Source organism: Clarias gariepinus, chromosome 1 (genome assembly GCF_024256425.1).
Source record: "Clarias gariepinus isolate MV-2021 ecotype Netherlands chromosome 1, CGAR_prim_01v2, whole genome shotgun sequence".
NCBI classification, from domain to species: domain Eukaryota; kingdom Metazoa; phylum Chordata; class Actinopteri; order Siluriformes; family Clariidae; genus Clarias; species Clarias gariepinus.
Window position 1 is genome coordinate 26,245,906 of NC_071100.1, and position 20,361 is coordinate 26,266,266.

General features: G+C 38.1%; 1 protein-coding gene across 3 annotated transcripts in view; it reads left to right on the forward strand.

The window, feature by feature from the left end:
- The window catches only part of arhgap36 (Rho GTPase activating protein 36), a 43,848-nt gene that overhangs the window by 22,397 nt on the left and 1,090 nt on the right, over positions 1-20,361 (forward strand). For 2 of the 3 annotated variants that reach the window (XM_053500577.1, XM_053500590.1), the window contains exons 3-12: positions 2,221-2,289; positions 7,936-8,216; positions 11,873-12,074; positions 13,667-13,722; positions 14,452-14,602; positions 15,438-15,586; positions 17,593-17,769; positions 17,878-17,966; positions 18,090-18,286; positions 18,603-18,904. In XM_053500577.1, coding sequence (XP_053356552.1) covers positions 2,221-2,289; positions 7,936-8,216; positions 11,873-12,074; positions 13,667-13,722; positions 14,452-14,602; positions 15,438-15,586; positions 17,593-17,769; positions 17,878-17,966; positions 18,090-18,286; positions 18,603-18,904 — 1,673 coding nt within the window. Of the gene's footprint in view, positions 1-2,220; positions 2,290-7,935; positions 8,217-11,872; positions 12,075-13,666; positions 13,723-14,451; positions 14,603-15,437; positions 15,587-17,592; positions 17,770-17,877; positions 17,967-18,089; positions 18,287-18,602; positions 19,717-20,361 lie in introns of those variants that run through there. The other variant, XM_053500586.1, reaches the window with a different exon arrangement.

Sequence of the window (20,361 nt, forward strand, 5' to 3'; positions counted from 1 at the left end):
ATTCCGCAAGAATGCATCAAAACACACAGAGAAGAAAATCTAGCTCTTTAGAGGAAACTATATTAATACTGTTGCACATGATTGTAGATCCTTAATGAGCAGTTTGAATTGTGTACTTTGATTAACGCCTACAGTACGAAAAGAGACCAGTGGGCTTTGTGGGAATATTTACAGAAAGTTTTCTTCCCAACGGAGAAAGCCATCAGACTTCCCACCAATATAATATTATTGCTACTGGGAGATTTTGGTGGGTTATTTAAGAGTTGTTCAGGTTTATTTTGAAGTCATACCTTATATGACTTTGTTTTGGTCTTTTGTGCTTCTGCCTGAATTGCTTCCATGCTTTCTCTCTCTACCTTTGAGCAAACTTTTTTTCCCTTTCACTCCATTCTCTCGCCAGAGCGTTGTTGAGAGATTAGCCCATGATGCCTTGCGTGTGAAGGGGGTAGGGGGCGGTGGGGGGGGATGGGGTTTGGGGGTGGAGAGAATTACTGTGGAAATAAATGCTCATTTCCTGTAGTCATGGGAATTTGACCCCACCTTAAGCTTCTTCACATGATGCTTGAAACCCCAGTGTGGTGTCACAGCCTTTCTCTCTCTCTCTCTCTCTCTCTCTCTGTCTTTCTCTCTACCTCCCTCTGGACACATCATAGCAGTCGCTTTCACATGTGGGCCCTGCATTAGCCACACACTCTGGAAAGCTGGAAATGTCTCAGTATCTGGAATCATATCCGCAAACAGCTATTTTGGCCAGTCTGCAGGGACAAGGCTGTCCCTTTTAGCAAAATGAAGATAAAAATGAGAAGCTACTTTTTCAACATATATGAAAGATGAATAGTTATGATGCTAAAACATTACAAATAATGTAATGTATGTTTTATTGTGTTTCTATTTTTCCACTCACAGGATGCATAAATTGATCACTCCAAATACGATGTGGGAGTGTTTTGTGCTACTGTTACTTAGTTTAATGCTTTCCAGGTTAGGAAGAACTGCTCTTTCTCAGGCGAGAAAAGTTAAAGCTAATCATCGCTACAGCATCCGGCGAGGAAAGGTTTTGATTTTGATAAAATTGTCTTAAGCATACATTGTTTTTTCCCCTTTCGTCTAAAACACAGTTTGTAATAGTAATCTAGAATGCTTACTCTGGCAGTCCACCACATTAGGCTTGTTCAGATCCTGTTTAAAAATACTGTGCAAAAATCAACTGATAATCAAAGACATGGGTGGGCATTTCATTGGAATATACTTTACATTGGTTATAAAAACTCTTTACACCCATGTGAAAAAGGCAACTTTTGAGATAAAAAAAAGATAAATGTAAAGTTTATTTACATTTTAATGTAATTAAAATAAAGCAATTAAGCAAATTCTAATAGAAAGTGAATAGACATGAAAGAAATCTTGAAGGAAAAAAGGTGAGAGAAAACAAAATACATACAATAACATGGTTGCACAAACATACTCCTTAACAAATACTTTGTTTAAATGCTTAAAACTCAATCACTGCAGATATGTGCTGGAAACACAGCATGGCTCAATGATGATTAAAAAATAAAAAATAAAAAAATTATAAAAAAGCACAACCCTGAACCATATACAGTATATATTTATTACGAAAAATAAGCTTGTAACCTTTAGCTTGAAATAAAGCAGTCAGTCTTTCGTCCAAGATTCTACAAAAGTCTAGATTTGACCTTTTTATTGCAATCTTTCTCGCAAAAATGATATAGATCTATCAATCAGATCTCCTGTGCACAGCTGTCTTCAAGTAATTCCACTTTCAGAGAGAATTTCGATCCAGGCAATTGTCAGGGACCATCTTTTTAAAGTCACCAGTAGGTTGCCAGATTAGGGACAGGTGTATGGTGTACAGGTGTACTCAGGTAATCAGCCCGGAGTACGGAAAACCTTGGGTGCAGTTACAGTATGACCTGAATGTACTGGGCAGATTGTGCATGCTCGTGACAGGAATTTTAAATTCTTCTCCTTCTGCCTTTAATTTGTTGACTTAGATGTGTGCTTTGTTGTCGTCGTCATGACTTTTTTCTTCCCTCCAGCTGTCTAACCGAGGGCTACAGGTTTTGTGCCAAAAAGGTGTCAGTTGGTGCTATCTATAATTCCCTTTATCCCAGTTAGGGGAAAGAGAGTTGGATTTGCTTCCATAAAAGTTATGTGGTATGCAATATTGTAATACTGTCTTCTCCGTTTTCTCTTTAGAGATTCGCAAGATGAGGAAGTCACTACGAAGAAAGTTTGACTCCTTTTCCAAGGAAAAGAAAGAAAGAGGTAAAGAAATATTTCTCTCTCTTTTTTTTTACTGAGATTTTCTTTTTGCAAATGCGTCTTTCTAGAGTGATTGAAGTTTTATTTTGTTATATTTTCTTTTCTGGCACCTACTGTACCAGATGACAGTTGTTTTTTTTTTTTTTTTTTTTATCTTGTATTAAACTGCATTGGAAGAGGAAGTATTTGAACTCCTTTGAATCAAACTTGATGTGCATGCACATAGACTCTAATAGTCATCTGGCACACCACACATTCCATCTTAATCTTGTCACTCCCATGTAGCCCCTTTTTAAAACTATAATAACCTGACAGTCCCAACAAAAACAGCCAAACTTCACCAACCTTTCTGGCCAGAAGCACAGATACTTCTCTTTCTTTTAATCACTAAAAGCTCATGATGTAAAAGTTGTGCAATTTAATGCTGTGACCAAAATGTGCATTTGAATGCGTGCATAACCCCAGGGAAAGCCTATGTAGGCCTTAGAGACATGCTACTTATCCAGCTTTAGTGGCAAAGAACATTGAGATCTGGCACAGCTTTCTATGCCACTGAGGGTTTATGGTCTACAATCTGTGCAGCCATGTGCTATAGACACTTTTTTATGTGTCTTTAATTCTTCATATTAAATATAATTTAATGCTGTAGATTAAATTAAAGAAATGTATGAATAAATGAACAAATGCTTTATTGTGACAGGCTGCAAAGTGCCTAAAAATACAATAAAACAATTGGTTGTTTATGTAACAACCTCAGCATCAACCTCATTTCCCCTCTCTTCTGTTCCAACCACTCAGCACTCAACATGACCAGTATACTACTTACTGGCCTGATTATTTGTCATTATCTGCCTCTGTTTCTCACTGGTTCATGCATTACCATAAGTTAAGCTTTGTGTCTTAACAAACAAAAGGCATTCCTTTGAAACTGGCCAGGTAGAGGGACTGGACTGAAAATGAGAGGCAAAACTTGCCAAAAAATGAGAGTCAATAAATAATTTCTTAAGTCTACATTAAAATTACAAGCAAGTATAGTTTTCTGGGAGCACAATAAAAAAAACAGAGGGACAGCTCAAGGCTTTGCACAGTACTATTGTGTTATAGCTATAGTATGCACATACTGTAAATGGTTAAATGAATACAAATGACATAAAAACAAATTACCTGTTTTGTGTATATAAATCTATGTCTCTTAGTATGGTTATAAATAAATAAATAAATAAATAAATAAATATATAAATAAAGAGAGCGAAGTCCTAAAGGTTGTCTCAAAGTTGATGGGTCAGACTCAACCAAACATGAATACCAAGGCAAAAAGGATTGGAATACAATTTTGCCGTAATGTCTGGCTTGTATGTTAATTGTTTTGTAATCAAGTATCTAGTAGGTTTTAAAGCTAAAGGTGTCTGGTATTAGATTTGCATTATTTTTTCTCTGGGTTCTCCATTTTCCTCACACCTCTTAAACATGCCAGTACCTAGAGGTGTGTATGTGTGTGCATGGTGCACTGTGATGGACTGGCATACCATCCAAGATATATTTTTGTATTAGTGTTTCCAAGCGTGTTTAAAGTTCCACTATGACCCTGACCAGGACAAAGCAGCTACTGACCTACTGTAGAATCTAAGGTACTAGGACATGCTCAAGTCATACCAGGACTTTTGTTTGTGCAGAGTAACAGATCACAGTTCTGACAAATCACTGTTCATGAGTGTAAAAACTACCTTTATTTTTATATAATCTCCTGCTACTCTAATGCACTTATCCCAGTGTTTCACTAGTGTTTTTTGTACATTTCCCACAGACCGATGTGTCTCTTTTCCAAGTTGTTGACACGTTATCCATCGATTTTCAAGAAATCAGTGTTCCACAGGCTGAAAGTTCATGGGAACGACTGCAGTGGCTCTGAGCCACCTTGGTTGGGATCGCTTATTCATCGACAAACAGCCTTCTTTAAAACATTTGCACCATTCGAATTTTTAAAGCGGCTGTGTCTTCTGTAAATGTCGATTTTCAGAAGTCTTAGCCGCTCCCCTATTTAATCATTAAAGCATAAGAGCTTATAATGTTGGTGACTGATAAATGTTAGAGTCAGTCAGCATCTGTCTCCTGATGTTTTAGGGAAACTGCCACTTCTTATTTGGCCACGCAATGTGTTCTACCATCCTCAGCTTAGCATAGTAGAGGACAGCAGAATAAAAGAGGCTGGATGGAGGGATAGAGTTGGGATGAGGAGGAGGGACAGAGTTTGTTTAAAAGAAGACTTAATCCTCCTATCCTTACAGATTACTGGCAGGTCTCCAGAACTGGGTCATAGGCTGCCCTGCCTTCACACCTCAGACATGACTTTAGATGGACAAAAAAGATAGAGGTCAGAAGGAGAGAGCAGGAGAGACAGAGAGATAAGGCTGTGCCGCAGGCACGTGAGACAGGTATCATGCAAACCACATCAGGTGACTTAATCCTCCTCTAGTGTTGACTGGTGATCTTTCAAAAGCTTAATCAAATAATGAAAAAGAAAAAGTACATACCTAATTTAGGATAATGGATTGAATTATATTATATATAATAACATTAGTACAGAATCAAAGGGCAGGTTCAATTATAAATACACAAAAATGGGGATCAGACATTCAAAATAATAATAATAATAATAATTTATAATAATTAAATACATTTCATGATTTTATCTTGCAAACAGACACACAACAAACTTTGTCCATAATTACAGCATACCATCATTTCTTTTAAGAGACTTACCTGCAGATGGCTAGGTGGGACATTCCAATACTGTCACTGATGTAGAAGGTTTCCATGACGTATGCCTTAGACTAAGATTGCCTCGTGCTTTCATTAGAGGATTGTCAGGTTTGGAACCAGAGTTCTCAGGGTTTCTATTTGCAGCCAAGTAATACAATTAAGATTATTTCTTGTATCAGCTGCAGTCAGTAGTTTGCAAACACTCATCATGAACATTAATGTTATGACGATATTGGCCTAGAAATATGATTGTATACCACACATCTTTATTAGATTAAAAAAAAGACCATAAATTTGCAGCTGAGGTTGATAATAAGTGAAGATGTATTATTAATTCCGCAACCATTTGGAACCCTCAAATTTGGGACCTGGAAAAGTTTAAGAATTCTGAAGTAGTCCGCCACTTTGTGCAATGCACCAGTTCCACTAGCAGCAAAACAGCCCTAAGGCATAATGCTACCGTCACCATTCTTAACAGCTGCTGTTCTTGGTGTTGAAGCCCTCACATTTGCACCTCAAAACATATTTCTGGTCAAATCTTTCTTTCAGGTGGCTTTTTCTTTGTCCATGTGGTCAGCGGCACACTTTAGTTGAATTGGATTTTGAGGCAAGCCCTCTTTCTTGCACACTGGTATCCAAAGCTACTATGCATACATACTAATAGGACTTTCAACATTAACACGTGATTAATCTAGAAATTTTAACGTGTTACTATTTTTCTTTTTTTTTCACGGAAATTAATCATATGATGAAGTTTGACCCTAATGGCTTGTCATAATTGCAGTGGTTATCCAGGTGTGTGTTAATGACATGTTTAATGTGGATAGTAAGATGACTGAAGAAACATCAACAGGTGTACTGAATGGCAAATTTCATTACAAAGGAGTTTCTAAAAGAAAGTTTGGATAAAACCAAAGTTGTATGCATAAGCTGCCTTAAAGGGGAACTATTTTTTTGCAGGAATACGTTAAATGTAAGTGTGTGTTTAGACTCCATACTACCCAGCTAAGACATGCAGTGTTGGCCTCATTTGAGAGATTTAAAATAAAAAAAATGTAAATGTTAATGTTAAAAAACTGTCTTCACTAAACACTTTGTCATGCATTGTTTTATTCCAACATTGCACATTTATAATACTAGCAAATATTAAATAGTAAGTGTTGTGATAAATTGCAGACAATGAATTTAAATAACTTAAATAAAAATTTTTATGGAACTAATTTTAATATTAATTCCAAATATTATAAGCTTTGCATTTGTGTTATTGAAGTGAAAAAATGTCTAATGTAACTAAATAAAGCAGTTTTCTGTTATGCAATCTTTAATGAAATTTCTTTGCATCACATGAATTTAGTATATTTTAGTGCATTTAATATACTGTAAATTCCATTTAATAATCTGGAGTTCAGTTCGGTGTAGTATCTTAATAAAGAAGCAGAGAGTGTGTGCAACATGTTCGTTATTGTTCTTAGTAAGGGCATTGTGGGCAGGATGGGATGGACTGAAGACTGGCAGAGCAGTATCTCTGAGCCCAGAAACTGATACAGATGAAACTGTTTCCTGTTTGGAAACAGTACAGAAGAGATGCACGCTGCCAGAATGATGTACCAGTGAGTCAGCTAGTATTTCTATGCTGTTGTCTCAGGCGTCATGTAAACTTCCTGTGACCCTCCACTCTGGCAGTCTATCAATCATTTCGATATTGTACCACTGTAACACACAGCCATTAAATAATTGTGTGTGTTTAGCATTTTAAGATAAGCTTTTTAAGACTGTGCATTTTTTTAAATCCACATTCTGGCTCAAAGTTGTGCTTCATTAGCATCTTTTGCAAACTTCTTTCCTGTTGAAGGAGATTGGACTATAAATACACTTTTTTTTATATACAAGTTTGACCACAGAAATAGAGTCTGCTCAAAACTTGAAAACATTACAGTGGAATGACACCATGACTCTATGAGTAATAGCTTTAGAATAATTCTTTATATATCTGCATGGTACCATGCTTACAGTACATAAAGTGTGTTTGTTAATGCTCTTGAATTTAATGAGGTGCTCCTATTTAGAAAGGCAGTCCAGCTATAGATCAAATTATTATGGTATCATTCTGTTTCAGACTCAGTTATAAAGGCAATACTGAATCGCATTACTGTTGGTGCCAAAAACAGAATACCAATAAATGGCTTTGTGTGACTAAAATTTACTCAAATTCTTTTGCTTATCTGTAACTGGAATTTCTCCAAACACATGATCTGACTATTAAAGTATGCACAGAACAGCTATTAAGTTATAAAGCAAAACATTATGCTCAGGATTATGTTGGTTCCCCTTGTGCCACGAGGGCAGCTCTGGCTCCACAGGGGCATCGCTCCACAAGTGTCTAGCACTTTAAGGTCCTTTTTGTGCTGTGGGGTGCGAGGTGGGCCCTCCGTGGATTGGAATTGGTTGTCCAGGTGTGTTCGATTGGATCGGGAGCTGGGGTGTTTGAAGGCTTGGCTTTTTGCATGCTGACCCCATGCACAGCAGGCTGTGGTGTACTGGGTGTTCCGGTGTCTTTCTATCATGGCCAGCATTACAGTACCTTTTTTCAGCAAGTTGCGCTGCATTGTCTCTGTTGTGGGTTTAAACCAGACGAGCTGACCTTTTAGTTTAGCCTTAGGCACCCATCATCCTGTCACCAGCTTATTGGTAGCCTATATAATTGAAAATCAATAGTGATGTGTTAATGTTGTGTTGTTGAAGTTAGAACTGATCAGCGTAATGATAACTATAATAATACGGCATAATTAATCTAGGAAACACAACACCAGAGCATTGCATAACCATACAACTCTGGTTAATAACTGAAATGTAAGAATTGTTTTGTCTCTCTTCTTTCCTTGCCCTTAGAAAAAGCCCCTAAGGCATTTGGGATTCCTCTCTCCCAGGTGATCGCAAACGATCGGGCCTATAAACAGCGTCAGGAGGCTCTAAAGGAGAGCCGGCGAGACTGTTTGGAGTTGGAAGCCAGCGTGATGCACTTCCGTGCTGAAAAACGGCATCATAATGGGAACCGGCTCCATACCTGCACAGCCTCAACCTCCAGCGCTGCTCCCTCAACACTGCTGGAGCTCCACAGCAAGCCACTTTCCCCAGCATTCCTGGACAACAGCTCTCGAAGCCACAGACGGGTAAGAAGGTTGATCAGAAACCAAGGGCTTCCTCATGAATCAGAAGCTACACAGAAATCCCAAAGCATTTGTTTTATTTTTTATTTAGGATCCCTTCATTTTAGTAACCACTTCTTACATGAGCAGTGTAGCCACAGTCCCTTAGATTAAGTATTGGACGACAGCTGCCATGTCAAGAGCTTGAACCTCTTATATTTTGATCCTGGGTATTTTTAAGTTACAAAGTGGGTTAGGGTTAGGGTTAGGGTTAGTTAGGGTTAGGGTTAGGGTTAGTGGAGGTAAAATCTAGCCAGCTTAACATTCTCCTGTACGTTTCATGATTTTATTAGCTGAACAAACTCTGAATTGATGGAAATTGATGATCAGTGTTGCAATTAATGGATCTCTGTGTTGAGCTAAAACAAATGTTACTAGGATGTCATTTAAAAGTAGGGAAGTGATCATTTACAGTTACTATATTAGGGTTATGAAAATCATCACCAGGCATGGCAAACAATAAATTTTTCATGAATGTAAATGTTGATTTAAAATATAAATGCTTCTCAAAAGAAAATGAAAATGAAGTACATTTTGGATCTTTGTTTAACATCTATATCCACTAGCAGAGCAAAAAAAAACTTAAATATTTCTTTTTATTTTGTCCATATGCCACTCAGTAGTAATTTCTTGTATATACAGTTGTCGTATAAAACCAGTGACACACACAATCATGATGTTATACTAAACATCTGTATGACTGCGTACAGTATGTATGACAATGTCACTCAAAATTTGGGATTGTGGGTCATTATACTGTAGAGTATCACCACTCTCTTGTTCATGCAATATTGTTTAAATTACATCTTCTTCTTTAAGAACAAAACAATTCATGCTATGAATTAATTACAGTTTTTAAAAAGGACATAAACAGATAACTACTGTTAAAGCTGTCCCCTCTGTATATATATGAGAGCATGACTGAGTGTAAGCATGATTGTTTTCATTTTATTGGTAGTGAATAGTGCTGGAGGGTTGAATTTGATGCAGAGGTTAATCTCATAAACTGTTGAAGTGTTCCCTTATCACTATTTGCTTTGTTAAGGCTTAGACTTGATTATTTAAAGTGACAGAGAGCCTTCTCGTTTTCTATCAGATGAAGATGAAATGTCATCCACAATATAATCCCTTGTGTTGACGCACAACAAAACGTCTGAAATGCTTTAAGTGCAGACGCACGGTATATTTTCAGCAATAAGATTCAGGGGAATAATGTGATAGATGGACGAAGGAAGATAAGTAAAGTGCATAAATCACTAATCACTATTAAATTTCCATTATCAATAAAAACACATACAGTTCTGTGCAGATATTTCTTCATGTTTGCTTTTAAATAGGCTTGTATTTTAATGTCTTCTTGAGGAATAGTTCTCCAAGCTTGCTGAAGGACTTTTTTGGCTCTCATTTTTGGCATGTTTTTGGCTCTCATGTTCAGTCCAGTCTCTGTACCTGCGCTGTTTCAGAGGAATGTTTTGTTTGGTAGTTAAGCCACACAGTGACCTATGAATCATTCAAGCAAAAAAACATAAAATCGAACTTAATGCATCAACCAGTGAGAAACAGGTGCAGGTGATCAGGCCGGTGATTAGTGTACTGTTGATGCTGAATGCTTTTGGGGTGATTGGAACAGATGAGAGGGGAAATAAGGTTGCTGCTGAGGTTGTTACTTAAGCAAACATATTTATGAAATAATATCTTTAGGCTCTTTGCCGCCTGTCATAGTAAAACTTTTGTTTCCATTTCTTTAATTTAATCTACATCCTTAAATTTCTTTTAACAGGAAGAAATTAGGGCTGGCTCAAGACTTTTACACAGTACTGCACCATAAATAAAGATATTGTTATTCAGACCCCAAATACAGTTTTAATGAACTTTGCGGTGCTGAAACTTATTGAGCAATGTACACTGGCTAATGATTCCTAAACATTTATGCCACTAATATTCTTTCATACCTTAGCAATTTGCCAACAATACCATTTTTTATTATTATCTAATGAATGGGAGCGTAGTATTTTCCAGTTATATAGTAGTTATGCTTAAATTCCTGTTATAATTTAAAATAAACTGAAACAGCATAATTTACATTTATAGTAAATCTATAAACAGTCATCTCTCAAAAGGCTTTATTTTATTCCCACAAAAAGTTGTGAGGAGCCTTCGCTTGTCCTCCTTGTACTAGAATAAGTGGTATAGAGAATAAATAAGTGATTTTCAAAGAAAAAAATATGTATATGTGGAGTATCTGCCATAAAAGTTCCCAGTGAATTGGAATTCCCTATAAAGAATAATGTTTTAAAACAAGTGCATTACTATAAAAGTAACATGCCAAACAGTTATATATTCTTGTAAATCTGTTTGTTATAATGTTAATGTATAAAATACATATACACTATACAAATAAAATCTAACTGAATTGAATATAAGCATTTGATTTGCATTGCAGACATACTGTACAGTAACTACTGTCAGAGTTGATGCTAAAGAAATTGCATCAGTGCATTATGGCCATCAGATTCAAGACAGCGCTGCAGCATGAAACATAAAATAGATTAATTTGATTAATTCCTTTATACATGTTTATAAGAGTGAGAAAGGCAGGCAGTTGATATTTATCCGGTTTTATATGGTTAATCTAGCTCTGGTTCCTGTGTAGACCGCTGACTTATTGGGAGTGGAGACTGCCTCTCTCTGGGTGGCTGCTGCACAGTGTGAATTTCCAAGATCTCTATCTGTCTTTCCACACGAGTCCAGCCCAGTGAAGTAGAGGTGGGAGAGAGAGAGAGAGAGAGAGAGAGAGAAAAGGGTCTGCATCAGTGCTGGTGGGCTGGTGCAACAGCTGAAGCGCCCCCTTCTGAAAATCTGTTTACATTCCCGCAATTGAACTTTTTCTTGACTAAAAAAGGATGTGCGGTAATTGCATGCTAATGTATTTTCCATTGCCCTTTCACTCAGACAGCCACTTGTGAAGTGAAAGCTTTGTAATGTACTGCAAAAATAGAGTGGAACTCCTGGTCATGAGGCAGCTATAAGAGTATACGTTACAAAACACTGTAAAACAAACTGATAAACCTTTATTCACATGCATGCAAACAGCTGTGTAATATTCCTGTATTTATTAGATTCGAGTAACCACTTCCATACAAAGCTTGATATCAAAGTGTTATATATATGTAAGGAAGTGTTACTTGAGTAATATGTATCTCTCTTATTTTATTCTAATGTTTATAGCACAGTAAGGGTTGCTCAACAACTTAATCAGGTCAAGTCCTTAATATTACTAGAATATTTGTCTGGATTCTAAAAAAGCTAATGTAAAAGAAAAAACAGAGAGGAATGGGAAGAAAGCTTTTGAATTAATTGCTCAGCATCTTTTTAGATTAATGCACACTATTAAACAGTAGATCTAATCATGTTAGAACTGTATATAATTTATGTGTCTTATCAAACAATTGTAAACCAGTTGGATGAAATCAGTTGTAATTTCACATGTGACTCTTTCTCTCTCTCTCTCTCTCTCTCTCTCTCTCTCTCTCTCTCTCTGTTGTTTTTGTTTCCATGCATGCCTTTAACTTTTGGGGGGGAAACGTCAAAGCAAAACAAATTCTTTTGTCTTTCTCCAGGGAGGCCTGTCAGTTGACTCCATCTCGGATCTGGTGGAAAGTCAGTCCAGGCTTTTGGAGGCACTGCAGCTTTCTCATCCTAATGAATTAGACATCAAGAAGACGCCTGCAGGCCGCACGCAGACCAAGCTGAGTCTGAACCCCATTTACAGACAGGTGCCACGTGTCATGGAGCGCTGCTGCCAGCACATAGTTACATATGGTGAGCACTGCAGTCAGGAACCAGGACTAAACTCACTCACCCCTTACACTTTGGAATCAACATTTTATCACACATTGAGCCCAGGCTCCTTTTGCCCTGGTGCAGAAGGGAAGCTTTTCTCGAAGGTGCCATCAAACTGTAAAATTCTGCTCTTAACTTATAAGTCCGCTTGGTAGTTTGTTCCGGCACGGTTTTACTGCTTTACTTAAATTAGATCTTTATTGTTCCATTGCACACTAATTCTAGGTTACTTTGCACATACATTTATCACCTTACTGTATGCATATTTATTTACAGATCCTTCGGAAAGTTTACATGCTTTTATACATCTGAATGTTTATTATTATTATTATTATTATTATTATTATTATTATTATTTAATTTATGTTGTAATACCCTGCTATGCTATAGTGTCTTTTAAGAATCTTACGGTAATGCCTCTTACCATGGAATTTCACAAATTAATGATTAATGAACTGTTATCTCATAATATTTTATGTTATTTAAACAGAAGAGGTGATTGTTTAAAGGTGTGGTTAGTGAGTTATAAACACTTCTCAAAAGTTTTGCTCATATTTTAAGACTGTTAGAAGATAGCTACTTAGAGATATCTCAGAGCTCTGTGGTGAGCCAATCTTTGGAAAAAAAAAGGCACAGAAAAAAGAAAAGTAGTGGATCACCAAAACAAACTGAGTTCATAAATGTCCTCTTCTTGTGTAAGCGTTCAGCCTTTCTATCTAGTTGAGTAATAAATAAAAATTAAAATCACAATATTTTCTTATTAAAATGATGTGATAATCAATTTCCCTGGATGCAAACTATCATTAATTGGTTTTAAGCCAGATACATAAGGAGAGCTGAACTGATTTCTTTCTTTCTTTATTTATTTCTTTATTTATTTTTTGGTAGGTTGTTGCTACAGTATACTGTATATGAATTGCTTTCCCCAAGTGCACCATGAGCAATTACGTCCTGTCAGTCATCATCAATATCTGATTACAGTATATCTCCTCTTTGCCCAGGCCTGCTTTTTACCCAAAGCAGTGCATGAGCATGTATTTTAAGGATTTAGTTTTGGAAAGACATTAAAGTGAGAAGCTGTGTTTGCCTAAATTTTGAGTGTTAAAAACAGCTTAGTGTCAAGAAATAGTGGTTCAAGTGGTTAAGGCTTTGTGCTATGAATTGAATTTCTGCACCACCTTGACTGCAACTGCATGTGCATGAGTACTTATTCCTTAACTTCCTTCCTCAAGGATAAAAAAAACAATAAATTGATTAAATATAATAGCTGTACAATAACCGGCTGCATCTTTAGTTGATTTTAATGGCTTAACTGTACAATCCACATATCTAATTGTTATCCTTAAACATAATCAACTATTGATATATTTCAATTCATGTATTAAAGACCCTTTTTTTGTATTTTTAAAATATACACTCATACAGTAATAGATGTGATGAATTTTACAGTTTGATATGTGTGTAAATAGCAAGGAATTTATAATAATATAAAACAGTATGTTTCAAGAGATACACAATCAAAGAAAACCAATAACATGCTCTTCACTTGGCTTTTCCTCTTTGCTCTCCAGGGCTGCAGACGGTGGGAATTTTCCGAGTTGGAAGTTCCAAAAAGAGAGTCCGCCAAGTGAGTCTCAGCTCACACTACCACCTAGTGTCAGTTTAGGCTAAAGCCTGCAGCCTACTTTTTAACCATGTCACATGACCAGGCCTCACATACAGTACATTTGCTCCATGTGTCATAGATTTTCTATTTTTACACTGGGTTTTATGAACTTGGTGTGTGTAGCACATTATATAGTTTCATTCTTCTGCATTTCTTGAGGCGATCTAAAGTAAATGTGTGTATATACAGTACGTAAATCATTTACACTTTTTAACAGACATCCTTGTCTTACTTACAGAAGGGCTTTATAGAAGGGTATAGAAAATAACAATGACTTATTTTCGAGAGGTGTTCAAGTCAAACCGGGATTTGAGATGACAATTCTTGTGAATTAAGGGATGAAACTGATTGACAGTTAGAGAAGACTTTAAGCACAGGACACTGATGAGACTCTTACTGTAGCTGCAGCAGAACATTTTATTGGTGCAAACATTTTTAAAGAAACCTACATCCGTGATTAATAATCCTAGCGGAGGTGGCTTGGAGGCCGCTGTAGTCGTTCCTGTGAACATTCAGTGAGTGGATCGCCTGATCCTTTAAAATTGATGGATAACTTGCCATGAACTTGCAGAAGAGACACATCTGCCACTGGGAATTGTGGTCACAATTGTTCACCAGAACTGCTTGCACTTTACAAGTACTCGGCTGGGAGTTATTGTCTTTATCTGTCCTGTTTGTGTTTGTTTTCAGCTGCGTGAGGACTTTGACAGTGGAACAGATGTAGTTCTGGATGATGAACACAGTGTTCATGATGTGGCAGCACTATTAAAAGAGTTCCTCAGAGACATGCCTGACCCTCTGCTGCCCAGAGAGCTCTACTGCGCCTTTCTGCATGCTAACAGTACGGAGACACACATGCACAAACGCACGCACGGATCTACAGTATACTAATGTGTTTTTGTATAAACATTAAATTCAATTCAATTCAATTTTATTTATATAGCGCTTTTAACAGTGGTCATTGTCTCAAAGGAGCTTCATAAAAATGAAAAGAACATTAATGGAAGTGTGTATGTGTGAGAAAAATGTGTCTAGATAATAATGATATTGTCCCTGATGAGCAAGCCAAGGGTGAGGGCGACAGGAAGGAAAAACTCCCTAAGTTGGTAATAGGAAGAAACCTTGAGAGGAACCAGACTCAACAGGGAACCCATCCTCATTTGGGTGATAATGGATAGAAATTATATAACATCATGTGTGTTATGCAGCTGAGAGTACAATATAACAGAAATTCCAGTTCAGTTCAGTTCCAGTTCAAAGGGATGAGTCAGTAGGTGCAGAGGGCAGATGGGGTCTGGATCACTGGGTGCACAGGAGCAGGATGTGTACAGTAGCTTCAAGTTGTAAAGCAGAATCCAGCTGGAGCTGATCCTTCTCTGGATGCCTCAGGATGGGTAGAAAAATAAAGAACGTGTGGAAAGAATTAGCATAGTAGTTGCCATTCAGGATAGATGTACTGGAATATGAGTTACGTGTATGCCAGATTAAAGAGATGCGTCTTGAGTCTACTTTTAAACTGGGAAACTGTGCCTGAGCCCCGAACATTGTCTGGAAGGCTATTCCAAAGCTTTGGAGCCAAACATAAAAATGCCCTACCCTCTTTAGTAGATTTTATGATTCTGAGAACTACCAGAAGTCCGGAGTTTTGTGATCACTGTACACACTGTGTGTTACAGGTCTGTGGGGCGCCGATCAATTGACATACCTGCAGCAGCTGTTGTACCTGTTACCTCCGTGTAACTGTGACACTCTGTTGAGATTGCTGAGTTTGTTACACACAGTTCAGGAGCACGCTCATGACTCCGTCGGACCTGATCAGCAAGCGGTAAGTAACACACTTCTCGTTCTGTCTTTCTCTCTCAGGCTCTGCCTATTGCTTAATCTTTGTAGGTTTGCACACGTCTACATCCACAAATTTTGGCTAGAGTTTCAGTAATGAAAATATTACAATTCAGCTAAGGACATATTATGATAAACAGAATGAGCAGCTCACCTCTTATATCTTCTGGACCGAATCATTTGTTCTTTAGTCACGTGACTCCCATAGCCGCTATGCAGTGCATTACACAGGAAACAAAATTGAAAGGCTTTTTTCACGAGTCCGAGTCGTTCGTTCTTTTGAATCTGTTGCACTGCATAGCGTCTATGGCAATCATGTGACAAAGAACGAATGATTCAGACCAGCAGATTTAAAAGTAACTACTTATTTATGTTTCCTGTACATAATCTACGGAGGTCTTGTTATACTTTGCGTATGCGCGGCCAGTAGAAAATAAACGAATCATTCTCTGGACTACTCATTCTTCTGAGTCACGTTAAAGACTCGTTCAAAAAGAACAAATCATTCATAAATGACCCATCACTATTATGGATGTGACATTGGAACAGTGCCTTACTGACTGCATAAGCTCATATAAAAGGTCATGTGACCTTTCAGTAAGTTGTTCATGTCTACACTCACCTAAAGGATTATTAGGAAACACCATACTAATACGGTGTTTGAACCCTTTCGCCTTCAGAACAGCCTTAATTCTACGTGGCATTGAGTCAACAAGGTGCTAAAGCATTCTTCAGAAATGTTGGCCCATATTGATAGGATAGCATCTTGCAGTTGATGGAGATTTGTGGGATGCACATCCAGGGCCCGAAGCTCCCGTTCCATCACATCCCAAAGATGCTCTATTGGGTTAAGATCTGGTGACTGTGGGGGCCATTTTATTACAGACAACTCATTGTCATGTTCAAGAAACCAATTTGAAATTATTTGAGCTTTGTGACATGGTGCATTATCCTGCTGGAAGTAGCCATCAGAGGATGGGTACATGGTGGTCATAAAGGGATGGACATGGTCAGAAACAATGCTCAGGTAGCCCGTGGCATTTAAACGATGCCCAATGGGCCTAAAGTGTGCCGAAAAAACATCCCCCACACCATTACAACACCACCACCAGCCTGCACAGTGGTAACAAGGCATGATGGATCTATGTTCTCATTCTGTTTACGCCAAACCAGGCAACATTTTTCCAGTCTTCAACTGTCCAATTTTGTTGAACTTGTGCAAATTGTAGCCTCTTTTTCCTATTTGTAGTGGAGATGAGTGGTACCCGGTGGGGTCTTCTGCTGTTGTAGCCCATCCGCCTCAAGGTTGTGCGTGTTGTGGCTTCACAAATGCTTTGCTGCATACCTCGCTTGTAACGAGTGGTTATTTCAGTCAAAGCTGCTCTTCTATCAGCTTAAATCAGTCGGCCCATCTTCTCTGAACTCTAGCATCAACAAGGCATTTTCGCCCACAGGACTGCTGCATCCTGGATGTTTTTTCCCTTTTCACACCATTCTTTATAAACCCTAGAAATGGTTGTGCGTGAAAATCCCAGTAACTGAGCAGATTGTGAAATACTTATACTAGCCCTTCTGGCACCAACAACCACCATGCCACGCTCAAAAGTGATTAAATCACCTTTCTTTCCCATTCTGACATTCAGTTTGGAGTTCAGGAGATTGTCTTGACCAGGACCACACCCCTAAATGCATTGAAGCAACTGCCATGTGATTGGTTGATTAGATAATTGCATGAATGAGAAATTGAACTGGTGTTCCTAATAATCCTTTAGGTGAGTGTATATTACAGATGAATAACAGTTTGTGACATCACATAAACAGATTTTGTGTTAAGAGACCACATTTTCTAAAAACTGAGAATTTCAGTTTTTTAGAATATGAAAACTTATTGTTTCAATTAATTTCTTAGGAAAGCATAAAAATGACATTTAAAGTGTAACAAGATATCATAAATCAATGTGAAATTTAATTAGTGAATTGTGTCCTGTTCAGGTCCCAGGTAATAAGATGACAGCAGCTAACTTGGCCGTGATTTTCGGGCCCAACCTGCTACAAAAGGAGAAGGGTTCAGAGAAAGAGCTGAAACCTGAGGCAATGGGCATCGAAGACAGTGCTGCCATCATCTCAGTCACTCTGCTCTTCATCCAGCACTACAAATATCTTTTCACAGTGAGAGAGAAAGATTCATACAGTATATGTATATAGTCAATATTCATATTTATAACGATCATAGAAACCGATTCTGAGTCAGTATTCCCATGTGTTGGCTGGCTGTAGGTTTCAGCAGAGCTCCAGCAGGAGGTGCTTATGAGTCTCATTCAGACCGATCCAGACGTCATAGACTACCTGCTACGCAGAAAACTCAGGTAAAGTCACAACAACGAAAAACTCTTTACTGACCTGAATTTTTTATTTTTTTTATTGACTATTTAGTTAATGTATTGTATTGCATAAATGAATCTGAATGCACTTTTCTTACCATGTGACAGTGGCAGCGGTGTGACTGGGGAGCCAGATTTGGGACTACGCAGAGACACTCAGACATCTCTGGACTCAGTAGGTCAGTCCAGTGATGATATGTCACCTATTGAGCCGGTATCCCCATTGTTCGAAGACTCTGATGGTGGAACCTCTCTGAGCAGCGAGGTTTTTTTCAACGCACTACATCTCAGCACCAGCAGCAAACGTGAGTCTCATTGCTGGGGATTCCAGGGTTAAACTGGAGTTTTATTTTTACTGGCTGCTGATGGGAAATACATAGTAGATTTGAATCCCTGCACTGCTAATCACTTGGCTGGCGGATACAACTTATATTTAGTTACCGCTCTTTTCTAGTGGCTGGTCATAGTGGCTCCAGAGCCATAACATAACCAATATTATTCGTTTTATTATGTTCATTAGAGTCAAGTCCAGGTCCATGTTAGAACGTTTTTTTTTAGCTTTGTTCCATTTTTAGAATAAATCTTCAACTTAAACAAGTGCTTGTGTTCTCATTGCTTTAGGCCCTTCAGAGACTCCACCCAAGTCCATAGCTAAGATGCGACAGTTCCATTCGCATCACAACTTGCTGAGTCTTGTTCAGCCCTCTACCCAGCTGCAGCCTGATGAGCGAGAGCTGCAGAGTGGCCCAGGCCTGCCCAGTCCAGTAGAGAATCTACAGTTCAGTCTCCAGCAACAGGAAGACACCTCCCAGCCCCAGAGCGCGAGAGAAAGGAGTGTGTGGGTGCGACAGGGCTCCAACACCTCCACCACATCAGAAGACAGCAAACAGCCAAGCAACTTCTGGGACTTTTTCTCTGGCAAGGTGTCAGGCTCAGAGACTGTAGTATGACTAGATGCACTAGTTTAGCGTGCAGAGTGCGTGTGGACTTCTTCACCTGCTGCCTAGAGACTCCACTAATGCAGAAACACATCTTGTAATAGAATACCTTGTAGATATTATATATATTTTTGTAATCTTCACTAATCCTCCTACTCCCTTTGTGTTGTAGTATCCATGCAGTGCATGTCTATATAAGGCTATGTTATAAAGTCACTCACTCACTCATCTTCTATACCGCTTTATCCTGTATTCAGGGTCACGGGGACCTGGAGCCTATCCCAGGAGACTTAGGACACAAGGCAGGGTACACCCTGGACAGGGTGCCAATCCCTCGCAGGGCACACACATATACACACACTTATACTTTCATAGAAAGTATAAAAATGGGATCAATTTTTGATCAAAATGAATGTGACCACAAAGCTCTGGAATGAGGAATATCACTGCAATGTTTGCTACATCTATATACATATGAATATTTTTTTTCAATGCAGATTTTTTTTATATAATAAATCAAAGAAGGGCAGCACTGTGCCCTTGCTACTCCAGGGTTCAGGGTCCCACCTCCGGACTATGTGCATGAAGTTTGCATGTTCACCCTCCCTTGGTGGGTTTCCTCCGGGTAATCTGACGTGCAGATTAGGCTAAGTGATGTTCCCTAATTGCTCTTACTGTGTGAATAAGTGTGTATGCCCTGTGATGGATTGGCACCCTGAAATCTCAGGCTCCACGCCTCCTTCGACCTTTTGCAGGATAAGAAGTACAGAAAATGAATCAATAAAAAAATAAATAAACTTCCACAGAGCTGGTTTCTCAAAGAAACCTCAAGCTTCCAAACCAATTAACGCAACACAACCTGCTCCCAGCTTACACATTACGTGCAGAATGATGGCATAAAACCGTGATTCGAAAACAGCTAGTCTCAGACTCAACCTTTTGTTTAGTGTTTATCAGGCCTAGTTTTAAAAGATGAGTTTACATTTACATTTAGTAGACACTCTTATCCAGAGCATCTTACAAGTGCTTTGTAGTTTTCATTATTGGTTAATAAGTGTTATTGCAAAAAGCCGTAATACATTAAATTTAGGTTCTATTATTAACAATATTAGTTCATGGGTTCACAAAGCCTCAACACAGCCATTAATAATAATCCTAAAACTACTTGCATTATCACATCTGCATTAATCAAGTTGTTGCAGCAAAAGTAAAATTGAATCTGCATTGTCCAATGCAAACAACAGGCGTAATACCGAACAACTTAACACATTAATGAAGCCATAAGTTTGTATTTTTAGTGGTCAAGGTTAATCAGTGTGGCTCTCTAATGAAGATCTTTCTCAACATTTCTAATTTAATCTGTTTGTTTTGAACAACTTAATGTTACTCGTGAGTGGAATACATTTGTCTAAAAGAACGCTTCACCTTTTATAGCTTAAGAC